The 20312-nt window shown below is 43.4% G+C and overlaps 1 protein-coding gene across 1 annotated transcript; it reads left to right on the forward strand.

The window, feature by feature from the left end:
- Window positions 1–4437: 4437 nt before the first annotated feature.
- RFK (riboflavin kinase) lies at window positions 4438–10488 on the forward strand. The gene is made up of 4 exons (XM_032307014.1): window positions 4438–4861; window positions 5753–5904; window positions 9511–9613; window positions 10351–10488. Exons 1-4 carry the CDS (start codon window positions 4780–4782, stop codon window positions 10479–10481), a joined length of 468 nt encoding a protein of 155 aa, XP_032162905.1. The 5' UTR covers window positions 4438–4779; the 3' UTR covers window positions 10482–10488.
- Window positions 10489–20312: the final 9824 nt, after the last annotated feature.

Genomic DNA, 20312 nt, shown 5'->3' on the forward strand with positions numbered 1-20312 from the left:
CAGAAGCAGGGGAGGGAGGGATAATGGCTTTGTTTAGACTTTACCCTAGGGTAATGAGAAGCATGGAAGGCCACTGGTATGGCTTGATCAGAATGGCATGTGAGAAATGTCACTGCACCTCAGATAACTGATTGGGGTTCTATGGGGTCAAATCTAAGGCTGGGAGAATGGAAAAGAGGCTGCGTCTAGTGGGTAGGTGAGAGGCGGTGACCTGGATTCAGCAGGTGTGAGGGAGAAAGATGGGTCATGGGACACTTGGTGAGTGCTTAGATATGGAGGCTGTGACCTCTGATGTCAGACTTAAAGGTCAGTCACTTTTAGATGCATTTCTTAAACATAGACTTTATATTTTTAGAGCAGTTTCAGGGTTCCAAAAAAATGAATGGAAAGCAGAAAGATTTCCCCCATGTGGCCCTTTCTCCACCTCCTCCTTGTCCCCCAGTTTCCTCTATTATTTACATCTTGCATTATTGTGGGGCCTTTGTTATCACTGATAAGCCAATACTGATAAATCATCATTAACTGAAGTTCATAGTTTACCTTAGGGCTCACTCTTCATGCTGTAGCATTATATGCTTTTTGACACATACATAATGTCACATAGCCATCATCGTCATCAACAGCAACAAAGAGTTTCACTGCCCTAAGAATCCTCTGTGGTTCTACTTCTTGGTCTCTTCCTCCTAACCCCTGGCAACCACTGCTCTTTTTATCATCTCCAAAGTTTAGCCCCACCAGAATGACATATAATTGGAATCATTTCATACATAGACTTTCAAGGTTGGCTTGTTTCACTTAGTATAATATGCCTTTAAATTTCTTCCATGTGTTTTCATGGCTTGATCCTTTCTTTTTATTGCTGAGTAACATCACATTATATGGATATACCACAAGTTATTTATGCATTTACCTACTGGAGGACATCTTAGTTGCTTCCAAGTTTTGGCAAGCTGGAGCAGATTTTTGTGTGAACATACTTTTCTAACTCCATTGAGTAAATACCGAGGAGCGTGACTCCTGGCTCATGTGGTGGTTTTGTAAGAAACTGCTAGCTGTCTTCCAAAATGCATCGTCTTGCATTTCCGCCTGCATGAATGAGAGTTCCTGTTGCTCCACATCCTCGCTAGCACTTGGCATTGTCAGTGTTCTGGATTTGGGCTATTCTTTTTTTTTTTAAGATTTTATTTATTTATTTGACAGACAGAAATCACCAATAGGCAGAGAGGCAAGAAAAGAGAGAGGAAGAAGCAGGCTCCCCGCTGAGCAGAGAGCCCGATGCGGGGCTCGATCCCAGGACCCTGGGATCATGACCTGAGCTGAAGGCAGAGGCTTTAACCCACTGAGCCACCCAGGCGCCCCTGGATTTGGACTATTCTTATACATGTGTGGTGGTATCTTATTATTTTGTGTTTTTTAAGTTTTATTTATTTAAGTGATCTCTACACCCTAACATGGAGCTCAAAATCACAACCCCAAGATCACGAGTCACATGCTCTTCTAACTGAGCCAGCCAGGCGCTCCAGTATCTTATTGTTTTAATTTGTAATTCCCTGATGACACACGATATGGAACAACTTCATACACTTATTAGTCATCTTGATATCTTCTTTGGTGAGGTGTCTGTTCAGATCTTTTGACCACATTTTAATTGAGTTGTTTGTTTACTTACTGCCAAATTTTAAGAGTTCTTTAGACTCATTTCATTATTGTTTCCATAGAGTGGGCCTTGTCTCTCTTCCCTTCATGTCTTCGCGGTTCTACTCACTCCCAATTACTACCTGTGGTCTTTCTTCCTGCAGAGAGACAACTCAACACCAGAGAAGCAGGCTCTTGGCTCAGGAGCAGAAAGGATACTGTTAGAACAGCTCAGACACAGAAATAGAAGACATATTTTGAATACTTAGTTAAAAGCACTAAGTTTGACACACACACACACACACACCCTTTCAATTGTAGATTTATGTATACAATGGGAACTATGAATGCTGGGTAGTGTCTTTTTGCAGTCAAATGACTGGGAAGAAGGCTGTACCCTACAGTCTACAGAACAATCACCTGAATTGTTGCAAGCCTGTTCTTTGGCCAGTGAGGTGGAGTGCAGGGTGTGGTGTCAAAACATGATGTTTCTCCTGATTAGACAGGGCCCCAAATGTGGGGCAGTGATCCACTGGGTGGAAGCCAGTGGTGAGGACCGTGGAGGGATTCACACGAGACACAACAAAGGTGATAGAAATTTACTGAATACACCACAGGAGAGTGGTGAGTAGGACCACACAGGAGAGGCTGTTTGCAAGGAGGCCATGGGTAGGGGGCTGCATTTAAAGGGGGAAGGTGAGGAGGTAGGATGACATAGGAATTTTCCCTTTTTTGGTAACTGTGTCTGGTTGTAAGTAAGTAGTCCATTGGTCAGTTAGGGCCTGTGGATATTTTGAAGTTTCCCCATGGACCTGCCTGTATCCAGCCAGGTGCTTGCTGTGGGCCCCTTCTACGCCTATTTGCCTAAAAGCAGCCTCTACACAGAGGTCTGATTTAAGTAGTAAAGTACTTTAGGGATAAAACTCAATGGTAGATTGAAGGGAACCCTTGAGAGGCTATTTTTAAAGTGATGGGGGAGTCACCGAGGGTTATTGAGCAGGACTGGAAAAGGATCAGGCTGCTCCCTTCCATAGCTTATGCTGATTACACAGTAATTGAGCACAGTCACTGAAAAGTCAACAGGATTAAAAAAAAAAAAAAATGGGGGCCTAAATGCTCCATCTTAGGAATTCTCCAAAACCCCCTTTTCACTCTTTATAAATTGGGGTTCTTTCCTCCAAAACTGATGTGAGGATTGTATAAGATAGTATGTAAATTACCTAGCATTATCTCATTTCATTCTTAAAACCACCCCTCCTCATTTATTTCTCATGACTCATTTAACTATCTTATTTCATTTCATTCCCATACCTCCTTGGAACTCTGGGGTGTAGAGGTCTGCTTTATCAGGTTCTTACCTTCCAGGCCTTTCTATTTGCTGTATCACTGAAGACATCCATGATGATGATAATTTTTACAACAGGCCAGGCAATTTGTTAAGTCCTGTCCATCCATCGGCTCACTTAAACCCCACAAAATTATTAATATTCCCATTTAGTTGATAGGACTCTGAGATTCAGACAGTGTGCTTCGCCCAAGGTCACCCAGCAATTAAATGAGGCAAGGCTTGTCTTCAAACCCTGGCTTATCTAGCTCAACCACCTGTGCTCGTAACTATTAACTATACAACGAGCCTTTTCTGTGAGGTCTGCTCCCTGGGCTGCCTTCCAAGCACTTGTCGGGCCTTCTGTTGGAATACTGACAGCAGAGCACTGGAATCAGGCTCACCAGTCAGTCTCTCTCACTAAACTGAGTCCCCGAGGGCCAAGAACTTGTCTCGGTCCCCTTTGCTTCCCCAGCACCTTGCACTGTGTTTGGCACACTCTGGGCTCTTCATTCGTTCTTTCTGCAAATGCACGGAGTGTCTGCTATGAACCACGCGCTACACTCGTCTTAGGGACATATGACGGTCTTGCCAACAATGACCCCTTTGGTACCAGGACAGACAGGATGTAATTTTAACATTGGGTAAGCACTGTCATAGGTACATACATGTAAGGTACAAGGGACTGCAAAGTCTGGACAGGATTTCACACAGATTCACAGAGAAAAGCGAAGAGAACAATGACAACTTTTTTCTCAAGAACGCGAGGATGCACCTTGTGACCGACCCTTGTGATTTTCTTGAAATTTCCCCTGAGCTGCTTCCCTACGTGATGTTTACAGCATCGAGGGTTAGGAGGCCCACAGACTGGCCCCGCGGTACAGAGGACGCCTTTTGTCGGGTTTGCTGAATTCCCAGAGGGAGGGTCAGGCAGGCGGCTGCGCCCCTCCGGAGAGAAAGCTGCGTTACTGCAACCTCGCGCCAGGCGCCGGGGTTGCCGCGTCACACCAGAGCCTGCTTCCTCGGCGCTTGCATTCCGGCAGAACTTCAGACCGCGGTCAGGCGCGCTGGGGGAGACGAGGGCCGTTTCCCGCGGACAGTTAAACCCTCTACGAAGCGCTGATCTTGAGCTGGAACTTTGGAACTTTAATAAACGTGTAAAGAACGAATGGATGACGAATGACCATCGAGCTCGCGGTTGCCAAGAAGCTGAAGAACGTCTGTGACGTCAGGATCGTCACAAAAAGGAGGAGGGGGAAAGAAACTCTCGGGATGGTCCGAGAACTGTATTTGCACAGCAAACAAGATGAAAGACGAACTCCGGCCACCGCTTCCAGCGCCCCGAGCCCCCAGAGAAGCACAGGAGCGGCGGAGCGGCGCTTCCGGGACCACGGCTGGGGGCGGGGCCACGCAGGGGCGGGGCTACGGAAGCCGAGCGGACTCCGAGGTCTCTGGCAGAGGAAGTGTGCGCAGGCCTGCGGCGTTGGGCGGGCTCAAGCCCTTCCGCGCTGACCCACGGCGCTCCCGCCCACGTCCGCATTTATATTCGCAGTCGCCGGGTTCCGGGGCGGGCGCAGGGTTTTAGTCGCTTGGCGTTCTGTGTTGGTTCAGTTCGGTGAGGGACTCCCTGCGGCGTGTCGTCGGGCGCCTGCTGGCCCGTTGAGCGCCTGCCCTCCGGGCCGCCCGCGGGGGAATTCGGGCATCAGCCGAGCTCCTGCTCGTGTTCCCCGTCCGGTCCGGGGTTTCCGGGCACCGCTTCGACGGCGGCTTCGCCGGACCTGCAGACCGGGTCGCAGCCCGAGCCCCAAGCGGACGGAGTCATGAGGCACCTGCCGTATTTCTGCCGCGGCCAGGTGGTGCGGGGCTTCGGCCGCGGCTCCAAGCAGCTGGGCATCCCCACAGGTGAGCGCCGGAGGTCGCGGGGCCCCCTCTCCCCGCCTCGGCTCCCGGGCTTGGGTCCAGTGGGACGTCAGACGCGGGACTTGGGGCTGCCGGCAGAGGTGACGCCCTTCCCTTCGCTCGGTTCCTGCTTCGTTGAGCCGGAGGACCTTTGGTCAGATTGAGGAAGCCGTCCTTACCCACGCTCGGGGGTTACCGGGGATCGGGCTGCAGCGGGGGTGAGGGCAGAAAGCCGAGCTGAGTTTCGGGATCCCCCTTTCCCGCCTCTTTATCCAACCAAGCTAGAGCTGCCAGGCATGGCACGCGTCATCCCCATTAGGAAACGTAATGTGAACCAGACTGGTTTTAAAATTTCCAATTTTTTTGTTCTCTTTGTATGTCTGGTTAGCAATTGGATGAGAATCAGGTATCTTTTTTTGGTCTGTCTACATCGGTTTCAGTAGTCAGGACCTGACTGTGTGAATAATTCATTCTTAAAAACACATACCAGGGTTGTCCCTGGTCTTTGAGTTTGGGACCTAGCCGTGTTTATTTTGAAAATAAGAATCGTTTGAAGAGCTTCTGAACCTCCTTAAGAAAGACCAGGTCTGGGTAGGGGCGGGGGGAATAAACACAACACATAGCTGTTCATGCACCTGTTTTCATCTACTTCAAGAGTGTGTATGTCGGTGTTTTTGTTTTTTGGAGAGTTGTATACATTTAATTGTTCTTAACCTTGCCACATGAAGAGGAGAAAAAAAGCCCATGCCAGACTATAGAACGGTGGGATTCGTAGTCATAGGCAGGATTCCAGGAAACTTATGAGCGGAATGATGTAGGCTAGCCTTCGTGCGATTTTTATAAATATTTGCTATGAAACTGTTAACACTCAGAATATTTATTTCTGTTATTTAGCTAACTTTCCAGAACAAGTAGTTGATAATCTTCCGGCCGATGTATCCACTGGCATTTATTATGGCTGGGCCAGTGTTGGAAGTGGAGACGTTCATAAGATGGTGGTGAGCATAGGATGGAACCCATACTACAAGAATACAAAAAAGTCTATGGTAAGAATTATATTTAGGACTGTCTCTGAAAACGGGGTAGTAATTTAACATAATACTCGGTTTTAGATGCACATAGAAATCATCAGTGGTACTCAACATAGTCCAAATTACTAGAATTTTTGGCAGTTTTCTTGAAGGATTTTCCAGTGAAGTGTTGAGTTACTGTTTGGATTAACTCTTCATCCTTTGACTTTCAAAGTGAATCTCTTACAAAATAAAGTGAGTCCCTTGTCAAAGGGGGAGTATAATTGGATTGTGCTTTCTGATCATTCTGTTAATCTCTGCCTTTTCATTGGAAAGTTCAGTCCATTTACATTTAAGCTAATGACTGATAAGGAGGGACTTCTGCCATTTTGCTGTTTTCTATAGGCCTTACAGTTTTTTTGTCTGTTATTTCTTCCATTACTACCTTTTGTTTAATTTTTTTTTTGTAGTGACACATTTTGATTCCTTTATTTCCTTTTGTGTCTTTTCTATAGAATTTGTGTATGTGTGTTTGTGGTTACCGCGAGGAGTGCATGTGACTTTCTACAGTTATAAAATCTATTTTGGATTTATGACAGTTTAATAGTACATAAAAACTCACAAATTACATCCTTATACGTTGTGTGCCCAATAAAAACAGTAATATTTTTTATGCATTAATTTTTTAAATCACATAGAAAATAAAAAGTGGAGTTTCAAGCCATAATTGCAATATTAATTTTCATAGCTGTCCATGTGTTTATCTCCACTGGAGACAAAAGTGAATTACTTGGGGCACCTGGTAGCTCAGTGGGTTGAACGTCCAACTCTTGATTTCGGCTCAGGTCATGATGTCAACATGGTGAGATCGAGTACCTTGTCAGCTCTGTGCTGGGCAAGGAGTCTGCTTTAGATTCTCTATTTCCCTCTCCTACATTCCCCCTTAAAAAAACAAACGAATTACTTAAGAGCATGTTTGAGAGATAAAGTTACGCTTGCTACAGTTAATATAGTTCCTTCACCCTTTAATTACTTGCCGTTGCTGAGATAGAACTGCTTACTCCATAGATGGTGCTATCTAATAAAATTGCAAGGTGATGCTTTTTTTTTTCCCCCCCCTCTTAAACTACTTGGAAGGTGTACCCTTCTGTTCTTTTCGCAGTACCCATGCCACTTAAGAGCTTAATATGCTAGATAGGGCTGGATCTTGATCAGGTTAAGTGTGTGGAAAAATAGAGTAGATCTAAATTTAGTCCTTGAAGAGTTTGCAGAAGCGTGTCACAGTTGGAAAACCATAGGGCTAAGTTCTGGTACAAACTGTAGAAATGGCCCAGAATTGCTTAACATTGTGTTCAGGATTTCTTGTTTTTGAGTATTAAGGATGTGGGAATTATTTGGAATAGATAAGGAAAAGAACTACTGAGAGAATACAAAATCATTTTCTGTAGATGGGGAGGAAATGAAAAGGAGAGGGAAAGCTATTCTATGACAAATTTCAGGTAACAGGACTATGACTGTAGCAAGCCCAAGTCCTGCCAGAATTAGAAGAAACTCAGTTTTCTATTGGTAGGAGGTTCATACTTTTCAGGTTTTATTTTTTTTTTTTGGTTGCCAATATCGGACATCTATGATGTGCCTGTTTCAGTCTTTTCCCCTTTAAAAAAAAAATGGATTGGTTCTTTTAATTAACTTAAAAAGTTCTTAGTATGTCCGAGATCTGATTGCTTTGTTGTCGTATGTATTGCAAATATTGTTGCCTTCTCTATTGGTTTTTTTTTTGTTTGTTGTAATGGTGTGGTGTCTTTGAAGAACAGAGGTTCTTAATGCTAATATAATCCAATTCATCATTTCTCTTAATGCTTAGTGCCTTTTAATAGCCCATTTAAGGAAACCTTGCCTACTCTAGGTCATTCCGATACTCTTCTTTGTTTTCTTCTAAGAACTTGTCTTAAACTTTTCTCATCAAATTGGTTTTTGAGTATGGGGCAAAGTAAGGGTCAAAATTAATTTTTTCCCATATGGATATTGAGTCTGCCCACTTATTGAAATACCATTTTTTTCATGACCGTGCTGCACTGTCACCTTGATCATAAACCCTGTGACTTTATATGTGTGAGTCTAAAATGTACTCATACAGACTTGGTTTCCTAGTCTGTCTTTGGGTCATTACCACATTGTCTTTATTTCTATAGCTTTTATAATAGGTCTTGCTATCTAACTGTGTAAGTCCTCTACTTCTGTTTTCAAGATTTTGGAGGGATAATTTCAACCTTCCACATTTCCTTACAAATTTTGGAATCACTTGATACTTTCCATCATTAAAAAAGCAAAAAAACTAGGATTTTGACAGGGGTGGCATGAAATATGTAGGTGAATTTAGGAAGAGTAGACATCTTTACCATTTTTCTTGGTGATGTTTTGTAAGGATCAGTGTTGATGTTTCTGTTTTAAGTATCACTTCATGTATTGGATTTTCTAAAGTCCTGCACAAAATATGCCTCTGTCTCTTAAGTTTCACGTTTCTAGATGGTTTAAAGTTCTCTGCATCCACCCTAGCCCAGTCTCTAGAATTTGGATTGCAGATTATCATCTACCTCCTCCACCGTTTTGCTTCAACCTGTCCTGTACCCATTTGTCAACATCATTCCTTGATCAGGATCCTACGTTGGCTCTTCTGCCTGCATGTCCATCTTCAGCTCTGCCTAACCCTCACACGTTTCCATAACATGGTGTGTGTCACAGACATATGGATCCTGATTAACCTTAGAAATGGTTCTTTTAATAGTAACATCTCTTAACACTTTGCTCCTTACTTGGCAGTGTCTTGACATGGGTATTTGTTTTTGCTTTTTATGGTTTTTTTTTTGCCTTGATAAGACTTAATCACTTTGCATGTTAGTTTTTTTAAGGATTTTATTTAAAAATAAAAGCAATCTCTGCCAGTGTGGGTGCACCCAATGTGGGGCTCAAACTCAAACCCTGAAATCAAGTTGTGTGCTCCACCAACTGAGCCAACTAGGCACCCCTGCATGTTAGTTTGTGTTTTTTTTTTTAAAGATTTGATTTGAGAGAGAAGGAGCACAGAGGGAGATTGAAAGGAAGAAGCAGACTCCATGCTGAGCAGAGAGCCCAACATGAGGCTCCGTCCCAGGAGCCCAAGATCATGACCTGAGCTGAAGGCAGATGCTTAACCAACTCAGCCACCCAGGTGCCCCCCCCAACTTTTGTTTTTGTTTTTGTTTTTTTTTGTTTTTTTAGTATACAAACAGCAAATCATACCAGATTTGTGGTCTAACATCTGCCTTACTTAGTTATAATGTTTATATGTAAGGTCAGGGGCAGGAACAGAACTGATGAAAGAATTTGGGAAAAAACTGCACTTAGATTTTAACCTGTCTTTAAAAATTTATTAAGGGTTGCAGCAGCTCTTTCTGCCCAGGAGTCCTGTCCCCATGCTTTAATAAAATCACCTTTTTGCACTAAAAAAAAAAATAAATAAATAAATAAAATAAAATCAAAATAAAATTTATTAAGGGTTGATTGTTACATTTAAGTTATGCCCACCATAAATGTGGAGATATATTTCAAATTTCAGATACTCTGTAATTTCATGGTAATCTTTTTCACATTTCTTAATTCTAGGAAACTCATATCATGCATACCTTCAAAGAGGACTTTTATGGGGAGATCCTCAATGTGGCCATTGTTGGCTACCTCAGACCGGAAAAGAACTTTGATTCTTTAGGTAAGTGTGCTTAGGTCTTCCGAAGTATTACTGCAGCTATTTCTGCTGCTTCTTCCAGTAACAGCATGGCAGGAGAGAGAACATTCGAGCATTTATTCTGTGCCTTACATGTTTCACTTCCACCAAAACATATGAGGAATTCTTTTGCCCCTTTCACAGGTGAGGAAATTGGCAGAGAGGGGTTAAGTAATTTGCGTAGGGTCACATCAGTATGTGGTGGGGCCTAGATTCAAACCCACCAGGCTGGCTGCTTCTCTCCCAACAGTGTGAAGTTAGTGAAATCTTTTTCCTTCTCATATTTTAAGGAATAAGTGAGAATGAATACTGAGAGGAGTAATCGTTGCTTTGCAGTGCTTGACGTGTAAGAAACTAAATCAGTACTTGAAGCAAGTGGTATCAAGTATGTTAGTATAGTGTGGCTGTTTCAGTTCTACTGTAGAATTTGATAAATGTGGATACCGAAGAGGCTTGATCTCGAGTATTTGTTCCATTTGGTATTTGTGACATAGCTTCGTGCTAATGCCCTTCTCTAAGAAATTGCAAGAAGATCAGGTACGTCTTTTGTAGACCATTGACTTTTACTTAAGTCTGGAAGAAGGGATGAAACAAACATTTACTGTGTAGCTGCTCTGTGCTAAAGACACTGCCAGCCTGCGGGTTTTTAGGAGTCCGAGCAAAGGGGTAGTAAGAGTGTTGCAGCAGTTTTTCATCGTTTTCCTGTTCTGTTTTCTCTGCAGAGTCCCTTATTTCAGCAATTCAAGCTGATATTGAGGAAGCTAAGAAACGACTAGATTTACCAGAACATTTGAAATTCAAAGAAGACAATTTCTTCCAGGTTCCTAAAGGCAAAATAATGAATGGCCACTGATAAAAAAGATCACCTTATTCTTATTTATTCATTTACTGTTTTCTAATATTTTACTGCTCACAACTTCTCTGTCATTATATTTTGAAAATCAGACATTTTCTTACAGCTGTGAATTAGTTTAAACAGTACAGTGTCTTTACCACGTTATGTTTCAACCATTCAAATCAAACCCATCATGCTATAGTACTAAAGTGATTCATTTTAAAGATCAGGATTCTTTTTGATGTAATATGTTGATTAAAATGTACCACTAGAAAGGTCTTAAGTGTCTTAAAATGGAAATGAAAATGTATATAAGTATGGGTAAAAAGGCAAGTCATGAGATTTGAGAACTAGTAATGCTCATGGTGCCCACTAGTACATATATACTTGTGTAGTGTGTGCTGCTCAGTAGGGCAGGCTTAGCAAAGTAAATGTATTCAACAGAGGTGTGAGAGTTGATTATAAACTGAAGGGGAAAAATCCAGACTTTATATTTTTGATATTTTGTGCATTAATATATTGTTGCAAACATGTAGACATGTGAATTTTTTTTTTCTCTTGTGTGAAGTTTCATTGTGGTTAGTCATTTCCTTTATGAGGTCAGATCATTGCTTTGTGTTCATTTTGTTTTACAGCTGCCTCAGTTCTAATTGGTCTAGATTCCCTCTCATCATTTGTTTGTTTAACTCCTGAAGCAGTAATATGAGTGCTTTTCTAATCTCTAGCTTTCATTTTTGTGTTGTATGACACTTCTCCGTTTTAAGAGCAGATGTTCAATATTTTTCTTGACTTTGGTTCTTTTCCCTTGGAAAATTGTCCATGTCTTTTTTTTTTTTTCCTATCCCATTTAGAATGCCCTACAACTAACTGTTCATTTAGACAAAAGATTGCATCTATATCTACCATTCCATCCCTTCACTATATAAAGTGATTAAGTGCATACCTGTATTGCATTTTAGGAAAAATACACCAAAACGTCATTAGGTTTCCTCAAGTTTAACTGAGCACACAGCGGTTCATTTATATATACCAGTTTCTTAAAGAACACAAAACATTTGTTTTTCCCCCTGGGGAAACCATTTAAGAGCCAATTAAATTATGAAAGTTATTTATTTTTAATGTAATTACATATTCCTGAGCAAATGTAAACTGTTGGAGCTGTGTACGCACAATGTAATTCAATGCTAAACAGTGCTTGTAGCTTGGGGGAAAGGCATAAATAATTAGGTTTTAGTTACATAATCCTCATACTATGCATTTTTTCTTCCTCCTGACAAATAATTTTCGGCTACTTGAGACTCTGATTTGGCAGAAAGTTGAAATTGGGTATTTAGGAGATTAAGATTACATTGGGTATTTAGGAGATTAAGATTACAGATTGTTTGGGCCTCTGAAACAGTACGTGGCATTATTGTTCACTTAAGCACCAGATTTGGAGTGGGGAAGGAGAGCAGAAGTATGAAGAAGGTAATTTTAAAAGTAACTCGTTATAAATCATTTTCCCTGATCTGCATAGAGAACAGATTTTAAGAAAAATAAAAGTATTTGGAAAAACGTCTAAAACATCCAGAGAAAGGGGAAGCATGGATATCTTTAGCTGGATTGTGTTTTGCCTTTTGGTTTATGAATTTACGGCAAACAAGATTGTATGTGACTTTCTTTTATAAAAAGATTGAGAAAATATAATTTAACGTTGAAAGAAGCCACAGTTACTAGTGGCTTTAGAAAGCAAAAATAAAAACAGACATGGAAAGTGTAAAAACAGGTTTGTGTTTGAATAGCCCGCTGCTAATTATGTCCTCATTAAATGTGTGAAGTTTGATATTGTCACCTTACAATTTGAAAATCGTATATTGTGAGGTGTAAGAGCCAATAGTGTCTACACTTCTTAAAGTTTTGTATTAAGTATGTATTATAAGAAATGGCAGTAGTACCATTTTTGATTAATCTGATTTCAGGCCTTGAAATAAATCTTATCTAAGTGATGTTTCTTCCCCCGTGTCAGTTTGTCTGTGTGTAGGTTCCTCATTGGCCGCCTGGCGGTCCCTTGCGGGTGTGTTTGAGGGCCTGACTGGCGAGATGCGCTGGAGGGGGATCCTGTGTGCATAGTAGTTCTAGAACCAGGGGCTTTGCCTCGACAAGCCCCTATTGATGCCTGCAGCACAGGTTTATTGGGAGAGCATTCTGTTCTTTTTTTTTTTTTCTTTCTTTTAAGATTTTATTTATTTAGAGAGCGCAAGCTGGGAGAGGGGCAGAAAGAGAAAATCTCAAGCATACTCCACGCTGAGTCCAGAACCAGACACGGGGCTGGATCCCACAGCCCTGAGATCACGACCTGAGCCGAGATCAAGGGTCAGACGCTTAACCCACCTGAGCCTCCCAGGTGCCCCAGAGAGCGATCTGTTCATAGGATGTCAGTTCTCAAAAGCCTACTTTCTGAGGGTGAGGGTCCCCATTATATTTTTAGTCCTAAGAGGCGGAGGAATAGAAGTCTGAGTTCCCTTCCATAACTCCTGCTCCAAAACAGGATTCTGCTGTCTTGGTGACTAGAGTCCCTCAGAACTCTCGCTGTGTCTAGTGTATGCGGGGACACACACATGTTCTTCCCGCGCTCCTCTCCAGGGCTGTGGACCGTGGGGGCTCATGCGTTTGCAGCTATGGCTGCTGTTGTAACAGCTGGGATCAGGGAGACGTAAGCCGGAAGATTGCTTAGAACTTAGGAGGACCATTTTGCTTTCCTGGTAAAAGTGCCAGCCTTTTCCTGTCTCCCCATCCCCCTGCCCCACTCCCCTGACTTGGGAAATGGATGTGAGGCTGACAGAGGAGATCCAGTCTGACGGTCAGAGACCGAGCTGGGAAATAAATGTGCCCCGTGAAGAGATGCCATCAGAAGCAAGAGCAGAAACGAATTCTAGGACCAGCTCTACCATGACAGGTAGAAGGATTATCAGATAGAATTTGAAATGACTTTAATATGTGTAAAGAAATGAGTGTTAAAAACTGGTAAAATAAGGGTCAATAATAATTGGGTAGAGAGAAGTTAGGTGCGGGATGACGAAATAAAGGGGATTAAGAGAGGTACAAGCTTTCAGTTCTAGGATAAGTCACGGAGATGGAAAGTATAGCACAGGGAATATACTTAATAAGGTCTGATTACAGATGGTGACTGCACTTAATGGTGGAGAGCACTAGTAATGTACAGAATTGTTGAATCAGTCAGTGTGATGTACACCTGAAACTAATGTAACACCATATATTAATTTAAGTAAATTCATTATAGCTTTATTAGGGTATGATTGACAACAAATTGCACATATTTGAATTTTATGACTTAAGTTGATATATGGATACACAGGTAAAATCAATGTCAGGAGAATAAATATCACACCCCCTCCCAATAAAACCTGGGGAGGATAGGCATGGATTTAAAGTGGTTATTCTTATCTTCAAATCTGGAGTGTCCAGGTGAATTTATGTGTTTACTCTTTTAGTTGAAGTTGTAGAAGATTACAAGATGCCAGCACTGGATGGGAAGTTAATTTTTTGTGCCCGCCTCCCCACATTCATATGTTGAAGTCTTAGCACCCAGTGTGTGAGCAGGTGGGACCTCTGCCGGGGGTAGAGCTGTCATGAATGGGCTTGCCCTTAGAAAAAGTTACTCCAGAGAACTTTTCGTTCTTTCTGCCATGTGAGGACGAGGACGCAAGGCGAAGTCAGCAGTCTGCGACCCAGGAAGCATCTCACCAGAGCGTAACCATGTTGGCTCAGACTTCCAGCCTCCAGAACTGTGAGAAATAAGTTTCTGTCCTCTATAAGTCACTCAGTCTTGGGGTATTTTGTTATAGAAGCCCGAACAGAGCTTCTATAACAGAGGAACCCTGGTGTGAAGCTTAAAATAGAGGGCCTCCTTGTTCCCTGTTCTCTCCCTTCCCGTCCCCCCCTCCCCGCCCCCGTCTCCCGCTCTCTCTCCTCTAATCGAAACATGAGCCATTGGGTTGGGAGTCAATAAGGTACAAAAGCATCACCTATAAAATACTTGTAATTTTTTGCTTTGGAACTAGATTTGAGTTGTCAAACTGCCGTCCTCCAGATTAGTCTTGATCCGTTTCCTAAGATCAGCGCTGAAAACCAGTACCAGTTCCATGGGTCACCCAGGACAGGGGGAGAGCAGAGCTGCTGGAGGGTGTGGGGAACGGTTGCATGCCAGTCCCTGTACGGAGTCTTAAGCACTCACTATTGCTGTCTGTGGGAGAGCCTCATCTTAGGAAACACTTAGGTGGTCAGCAAGCGTGGCCAATAGGCAGGTAGAAAAGTCAAAACTACCCATGAACACTTCTTAGCTTTAAATTGCTAAAGCCTGGGTTTTTTTGAAGCTCAAACCTAACATTTAATTCTTTTATGTTACTTTGCATCTTGGCCAGGGCCGCCTTCTGGGACAGTAGAAGCCTTGGTTGATTTCGAACAGGCAAGGATAACTAAACAAAAGGAATCTTTCTATTCTCGCTCATGCTCTTGGCCAGTGAGTCTTTCTTATAGTTGAATTCTCTTAAGTTAAATCCAAGTATTATATAACTGCACTGTATGATCTGTGTTTCCCACAGCAGACCCAGCCTTTTATGTTAACCGTTTTGCTTAGGAATCTAACTGGTTGCAAGTAACAAAAAGGAACCTGGCTGATTTAAGCAGGAGGTGAAGTTACTTAGAATACTGATGGGTTACTCAGGGTGGACAGGAAAGCTGGACGCTGGGTAAGATGGAGCTGGGTAAAGATGGAGCAGAACCGGGGTCAAAATCACATGAGAGCTGGTTCCTCGAGGACAGTGCCACTGCTGCAGAGCGAGTGTGCCCCAGCTTCCCAGCAAGCACCAGCAGAGCCTCGGTCACGTAGCTGGCCCCGATGGCCCAAGACTCATCTTTCTGTGATTTAACAATTTTTTTTTAAGTTTTTATTTAAGTAGCCTCTGCACCTGGGTGGCTCAGTTAATTAATCTCTACACTCAGCATGGGGCTCAAACTCACGACCCTGACACCCAAGATGGAGTGTCAGGCACTCCAGCCAGCTGGGCGCCCGAATATTTCTGTGATTATCATCTGATTGGCCAAGCTTCGGTCACGTGTTAGCGGCAAAGGGTAGGCTAGAAAACTCTGTACCTATTTAAGCTCCTGTAGAGAGAGGCACTTTTTCCATCAAGGCTGATGCAGTGGGAAGTGAATTCTCTAAACATAACGAGGGTTAATGGATGGTAAGAAAAAAAAAAAAAGACAAGCCTCCACTTGCATTATCTAACTTGGAAGGAAACGATCTGAGTACCTGCTGTTCGTCCTCTCCTGCACCCATCCCCAGATTATCATGTTCCAGAGAGACTGATAAACATCTTTTTTTTTTTAAGATTTTAGAAAGAAAGCACTGACACGCATGCGCGCTTTAGCAGGGGCAGAGAGAGAGGAAGAAGCTCAAGCAGATCCCGCACTGAGCACAGTGAGCCTGATGTGGGGCTCAATTCCACGACCCCACGACCCCAAAATCATGACCTGACCCAAAACCAAGGGCTGGATGCTTAACTGACTGCACCACTCCCGTGCTCCTAGAACCTTTTGTTTCTTTTATATAAAGGAAAAAAAATACATGATCTTTAGTGTTTCCACTTTTATCTTGATTTGCAGGAAGCCTGGGGCTAGTGTTCGTCTCAGTAGTGATACTTCTAGGAACCCCGATTTTCAGAGTGTTCTTGGAAGAGCCCTAGAGCTTCCTGGAGGTGCACCAGGGGCTGGGCCAGCAAGGGGATCTCTGCCCTCCTCACTTGAAGGTAGTACTTTGAATGTAAACCTCTGTGGTTTACATTCGATGAAAGGCCTCCATGGCTAAGAAATGCTTCAACTTCTGCTTGGATGGATCAGCTCACTTGCGCCCTCCCTCAAGGCCCACTTTCTCTTTTACAATGACAATTTCATTTTGTGCACATACCAGATGGCGCCAGTAAGCACTCTTCTGGAAGCTGGTGGATATAAGTCCTAGAAGAGTCACACTCCCTGTGGGGCACTGAGAAGATTCCCTGGTGTGGGTTCTGCTTGGATCCCTGTAAACAAATACCTGCTGCTAACAGAGTCACTTGTGGGAAGTCCAAGTTCATCTCAGGGTCCCTTTAGGCTTCTGAGAACTCAAAAAACATTTTCTCTGGCTGCCTGGGACATTGTTTTGCTTGCAGATTTGCTGGAATTTCAAGTTTATTAAAGGTTCTCCAACCAGTACAGAACTTCTGTCAAATGAAATTTTTTGTTTTGTTTTCAACTCTCTCCCAAACCCAACAAAACTTAATACTACTATCCTGAGATTTCCACCATATTTCAAAACTAGCACATTCCCTGGCCCGGAGCCGGACAAGCTAGACCTGTTCTCTACCGTTTCCTACAGAACTCGTTTAAGTACTTCTTTCCAAGTTTTAGAAGATGGAAGGAAGTGTTATCTTGGATTCCCTGCCCTTGAAAGTTTCTTCATTCCTGTTTCCAGTCTTGCAAAAGGATGGATAATAATGAAATACCTGTTTCTGCCATAGCTTCACTACACTGAGGTTATCTTGGGTTTTCTTAAGAGCATGGTTTTAAAAGTCAAACATCGAGGGGCACCTGGGTGGCTCAGTGGGCTAAAGCCTCTGCCTTCGGCTCAGGTCATGATCTCAGGGTCCTGGGATCGAGCCCCACATCGGGCTCTCTGCTCAGCAGGGAGCCTGCTTCCCCCTCTCTCTGCCTGCCTCTCTGCCTACTTGTGATCTCTCTCTGTGTGTGTCAAATAAATAGATTTTTAAAAAAATTTAAAAAAAAGTCAAACATCGATAACTGGGTACACATCGAGCATTCAGAATAAGAGTAAGGATCCCGTGTTTCACCATAGTCAAAATACGAGTGGTTACAATTCCCTCTACTGACCAGAGGTGACTTTGAACTGTTGTAGCAACAGGAGTTCAGTGTGCTTTTCCTTACTTGATTTCAACATTCTTCGCAATAAGTCTGAGCCGTCTTAGTTAGATATTGTTGCCATACTTCAAATAAAGAAATGAAAACATCAACTCAGTCCAACTCAAGCTGTGTAGCAAGAAAGTTTCAGAGTTGTTGGAGTCCAACCCATTTCAAGAGGGAAACAGTATTCGCTTAGGGCTTAGCCCTATGGGAGTTCTGTAGGTGGGGCCCTGGGAACTGTGGGTGGTGGGCAGGAACAATCCCCCGGTCTACCGGCCAAGCAGCTTTGGCACAACATGGCAGCTCATCCTTTGCTTGGCTCTTGCTTTGCCAAGCTAGACTGTTTCAGGCACAGAATAGAGTTAGCAAAATTAAGATCAAACTTTTAATCGAGACAGCAAAAAGGCAGAAAGTTGACAAACACATAAGCATTAACCCAATTGGCACATTGTGGATAGGAGGGAGGTCTCTGAGTCTGGAGGAAAAGGGTTGTGCCAGGGGTCCTGGTCCCAGACCACACCAGGAGGGTTGACTCATGTTAGGGCAGAGTATCCGGACTTTAGCCTTCAGCCCCACCCCGGCAAGCGGCTCAGGCTACCTCTGGCTATTTCACTGACCTCTGTCTCTTGTTCCCCACAGAGTTCTGTCATAATGGACACTCCCCAGGCAGCTCATGTTCCCTAGAAATTCCCGAGTTCTGTCTCTTCCAGACTCCAAGCCTTTGCTCATTCTCTTTCCATTCCCTCCCCTTACCTGGAGCCCACCCATCTGTGAGATCATGTGAGTACGGAACTTTCCTTTATACTTTTGGAAGAGGCCATGAAGGGTCAAGTTTAAAAATAAATAAAATTTAAAAATTTAAAAATAACTCCCCCATTTTCCAATTCTAGGTCCTAGAAAATCCAGGTCGTGCTGAGAAAATCGGAGAAGCCCGTCCTGTCGGTCACCCTCACCCCTATAGGGGAGTGGAGTTGCGGGGGGGTGGGGTGTAGGCTCATTTAGAGATGATCTCAGTATACTCTGTTGGACCCTTTCGTTTGCATCGAGCAGAGAGCTTGTGTTTCCTAGGTCGGGAGAGAGGGTGGAAGGATTGTATGAGAATCTGTGGCTAGACCGGCTGTGGACAACCGAGCAGAGAGAGAACCTGGCTCTTGCACTCTCAAGAGAGGGGGTAAGGGAAGGAAGCAGTGGTGTGTACTTCTCAGGGGCCAGATGTACAGACACGGCCGGAGATAAATCTGATAGGGGTCCCATCTAAGATGGCAGTCCGGATTGTGACCCAGAAGTGACCCAGAAGACAGGCAGAGGAGGATTTCCAGAAGCCCAGGGTCTGAGAGACCTAAAGGGGGCTTTGCGCTTACCACACACATTGCAATCGAATTGCTCCAGAAGGGAACATTCAGAAGGAATCCTTTAAACACAGTGAGCTCAGAGAGCCAAGCTGGGCCTAGGGCTGGGCTCTTACCGAATACAGCTTTTTAAAAAAATTTATCGGGGTGCCTGGGTGGCTCAGTCAGTTAAGCATCTGCCTTTGGCTCAGGTCATGACCCCAGGGTCCTGGGATTGAGCCCCTGCATCGGGCTCTGGGCTCAGCAGAAAGCCTGCTTCTCCCTCTCTCTGCTTCTCTGCCTACTTGTATCTGCTGTAGCTGTCAAATAAATAAATAAAATCTTTAAAAAAAAAATTATGATCTATCTGTCCCTGGTTTTTATTTTATTTTTTTAAAAGATTTTATTTGTTTATTTGACAGAGAGAGGTACAGCAAGAGCCAGGGGAAGCAGAAGAGGGAGAAGCAGGCTTCCCGCTCAGCAGGGAGCCTGATGCAGGTCTCCATCCCAGGACGCTGGGATCATGACTTGAACTTGAGGCAGACACTTAACAACTCAGCCACCCAGGCGCCCCATGTCTTGGGTTCTTAAATAGTATGCATTGTGATATCAAATTAGTGGATTGTGGTCAGCTTAAAGAAACTATTAGAGTATGATGAAAAATATAATTTGGATAATTATGGTTTCCTCAAACGTTTCCTTTAGTTTTATAAAGAGGTGTTGGTGTAAACTTTATTTATTTTTTATTGTGGATTGCAGTAAAAAAAAAAAAAAAAAGAAATGAAAGTCCCTGTTTTAATTTGCCCTCCTTGTGTTTCCTTCTGGAGGGATCAGGCAGCTGCCATCTGGGAAATGAGAAAGAAGCCCTCTCAGCTCGTTTCTATCCAAACAGGCAAGTCATTGTCATTTATCTTTTTTTTTTTTAAGATTTTATTATCTGAGAAAGAGAGTGGCCGGGGAGGTCAGGGAGAGAGAGAGAATCCCAAGTCAACTCCAAGCCCGATTCAAGGCTCTATCTCAGGACCCTGATCTTGACCTGAGCAGAGGCTTAACCAACTGACCCAACCTGACAGCCCCAGGCAAGTTGTTCTACTTCCCTGTGGCTTCGTGTCTTATCTGTGCCACAGGATAAGACCAGTGCCTACCTCACAGGGGTTGTTATGATGACTGTAAGGATTAAACAAATTAATGCATGCAAAGTGCCTCTCATCGTCCGGGAAACAAGGTGTCGTTACTGTCTCGAGGTGGTTATTTCTTCCCCCGGCCAAAGATAACATTGCAACTTTAAGGACACAGCGAACTCTTCCTTAGATGGTACGCAGAGAATCTCCTTAGAGATAATGCTTTCCGTGAACAGAAAACGGATGCACAAGTATTTATGGAGCAGCTACTGTGTGCTAGGACTGTGCTTTGGGCGAGGGGTACAAACTGAAGTAAGTTGATGTCCATGACTCCGGGGAACCTCCAGGCAGTCTCCCACAGAAATTCCAGCTTTTTTGACTTTATCCTCCTCACCTCCATGGTGTTCCTGGTATACTTTAGGTCTCTGGGAAATACGGTGTTTGCG

This window comes from Mustela erminea, chromosome 12 (genome assembly GCF_009829155.1).
Source record: "Mustela erminea isolate mMusErm1 chromosome 12, mMusErm1.Pri, whole genome shotgun sequence".
NCBI classification, from domain to species: Eukaryota; Metazoa; Chordata; class Mammalia; order Carnivora; family Mustelidae; genus Mustela; species Mustela erminea.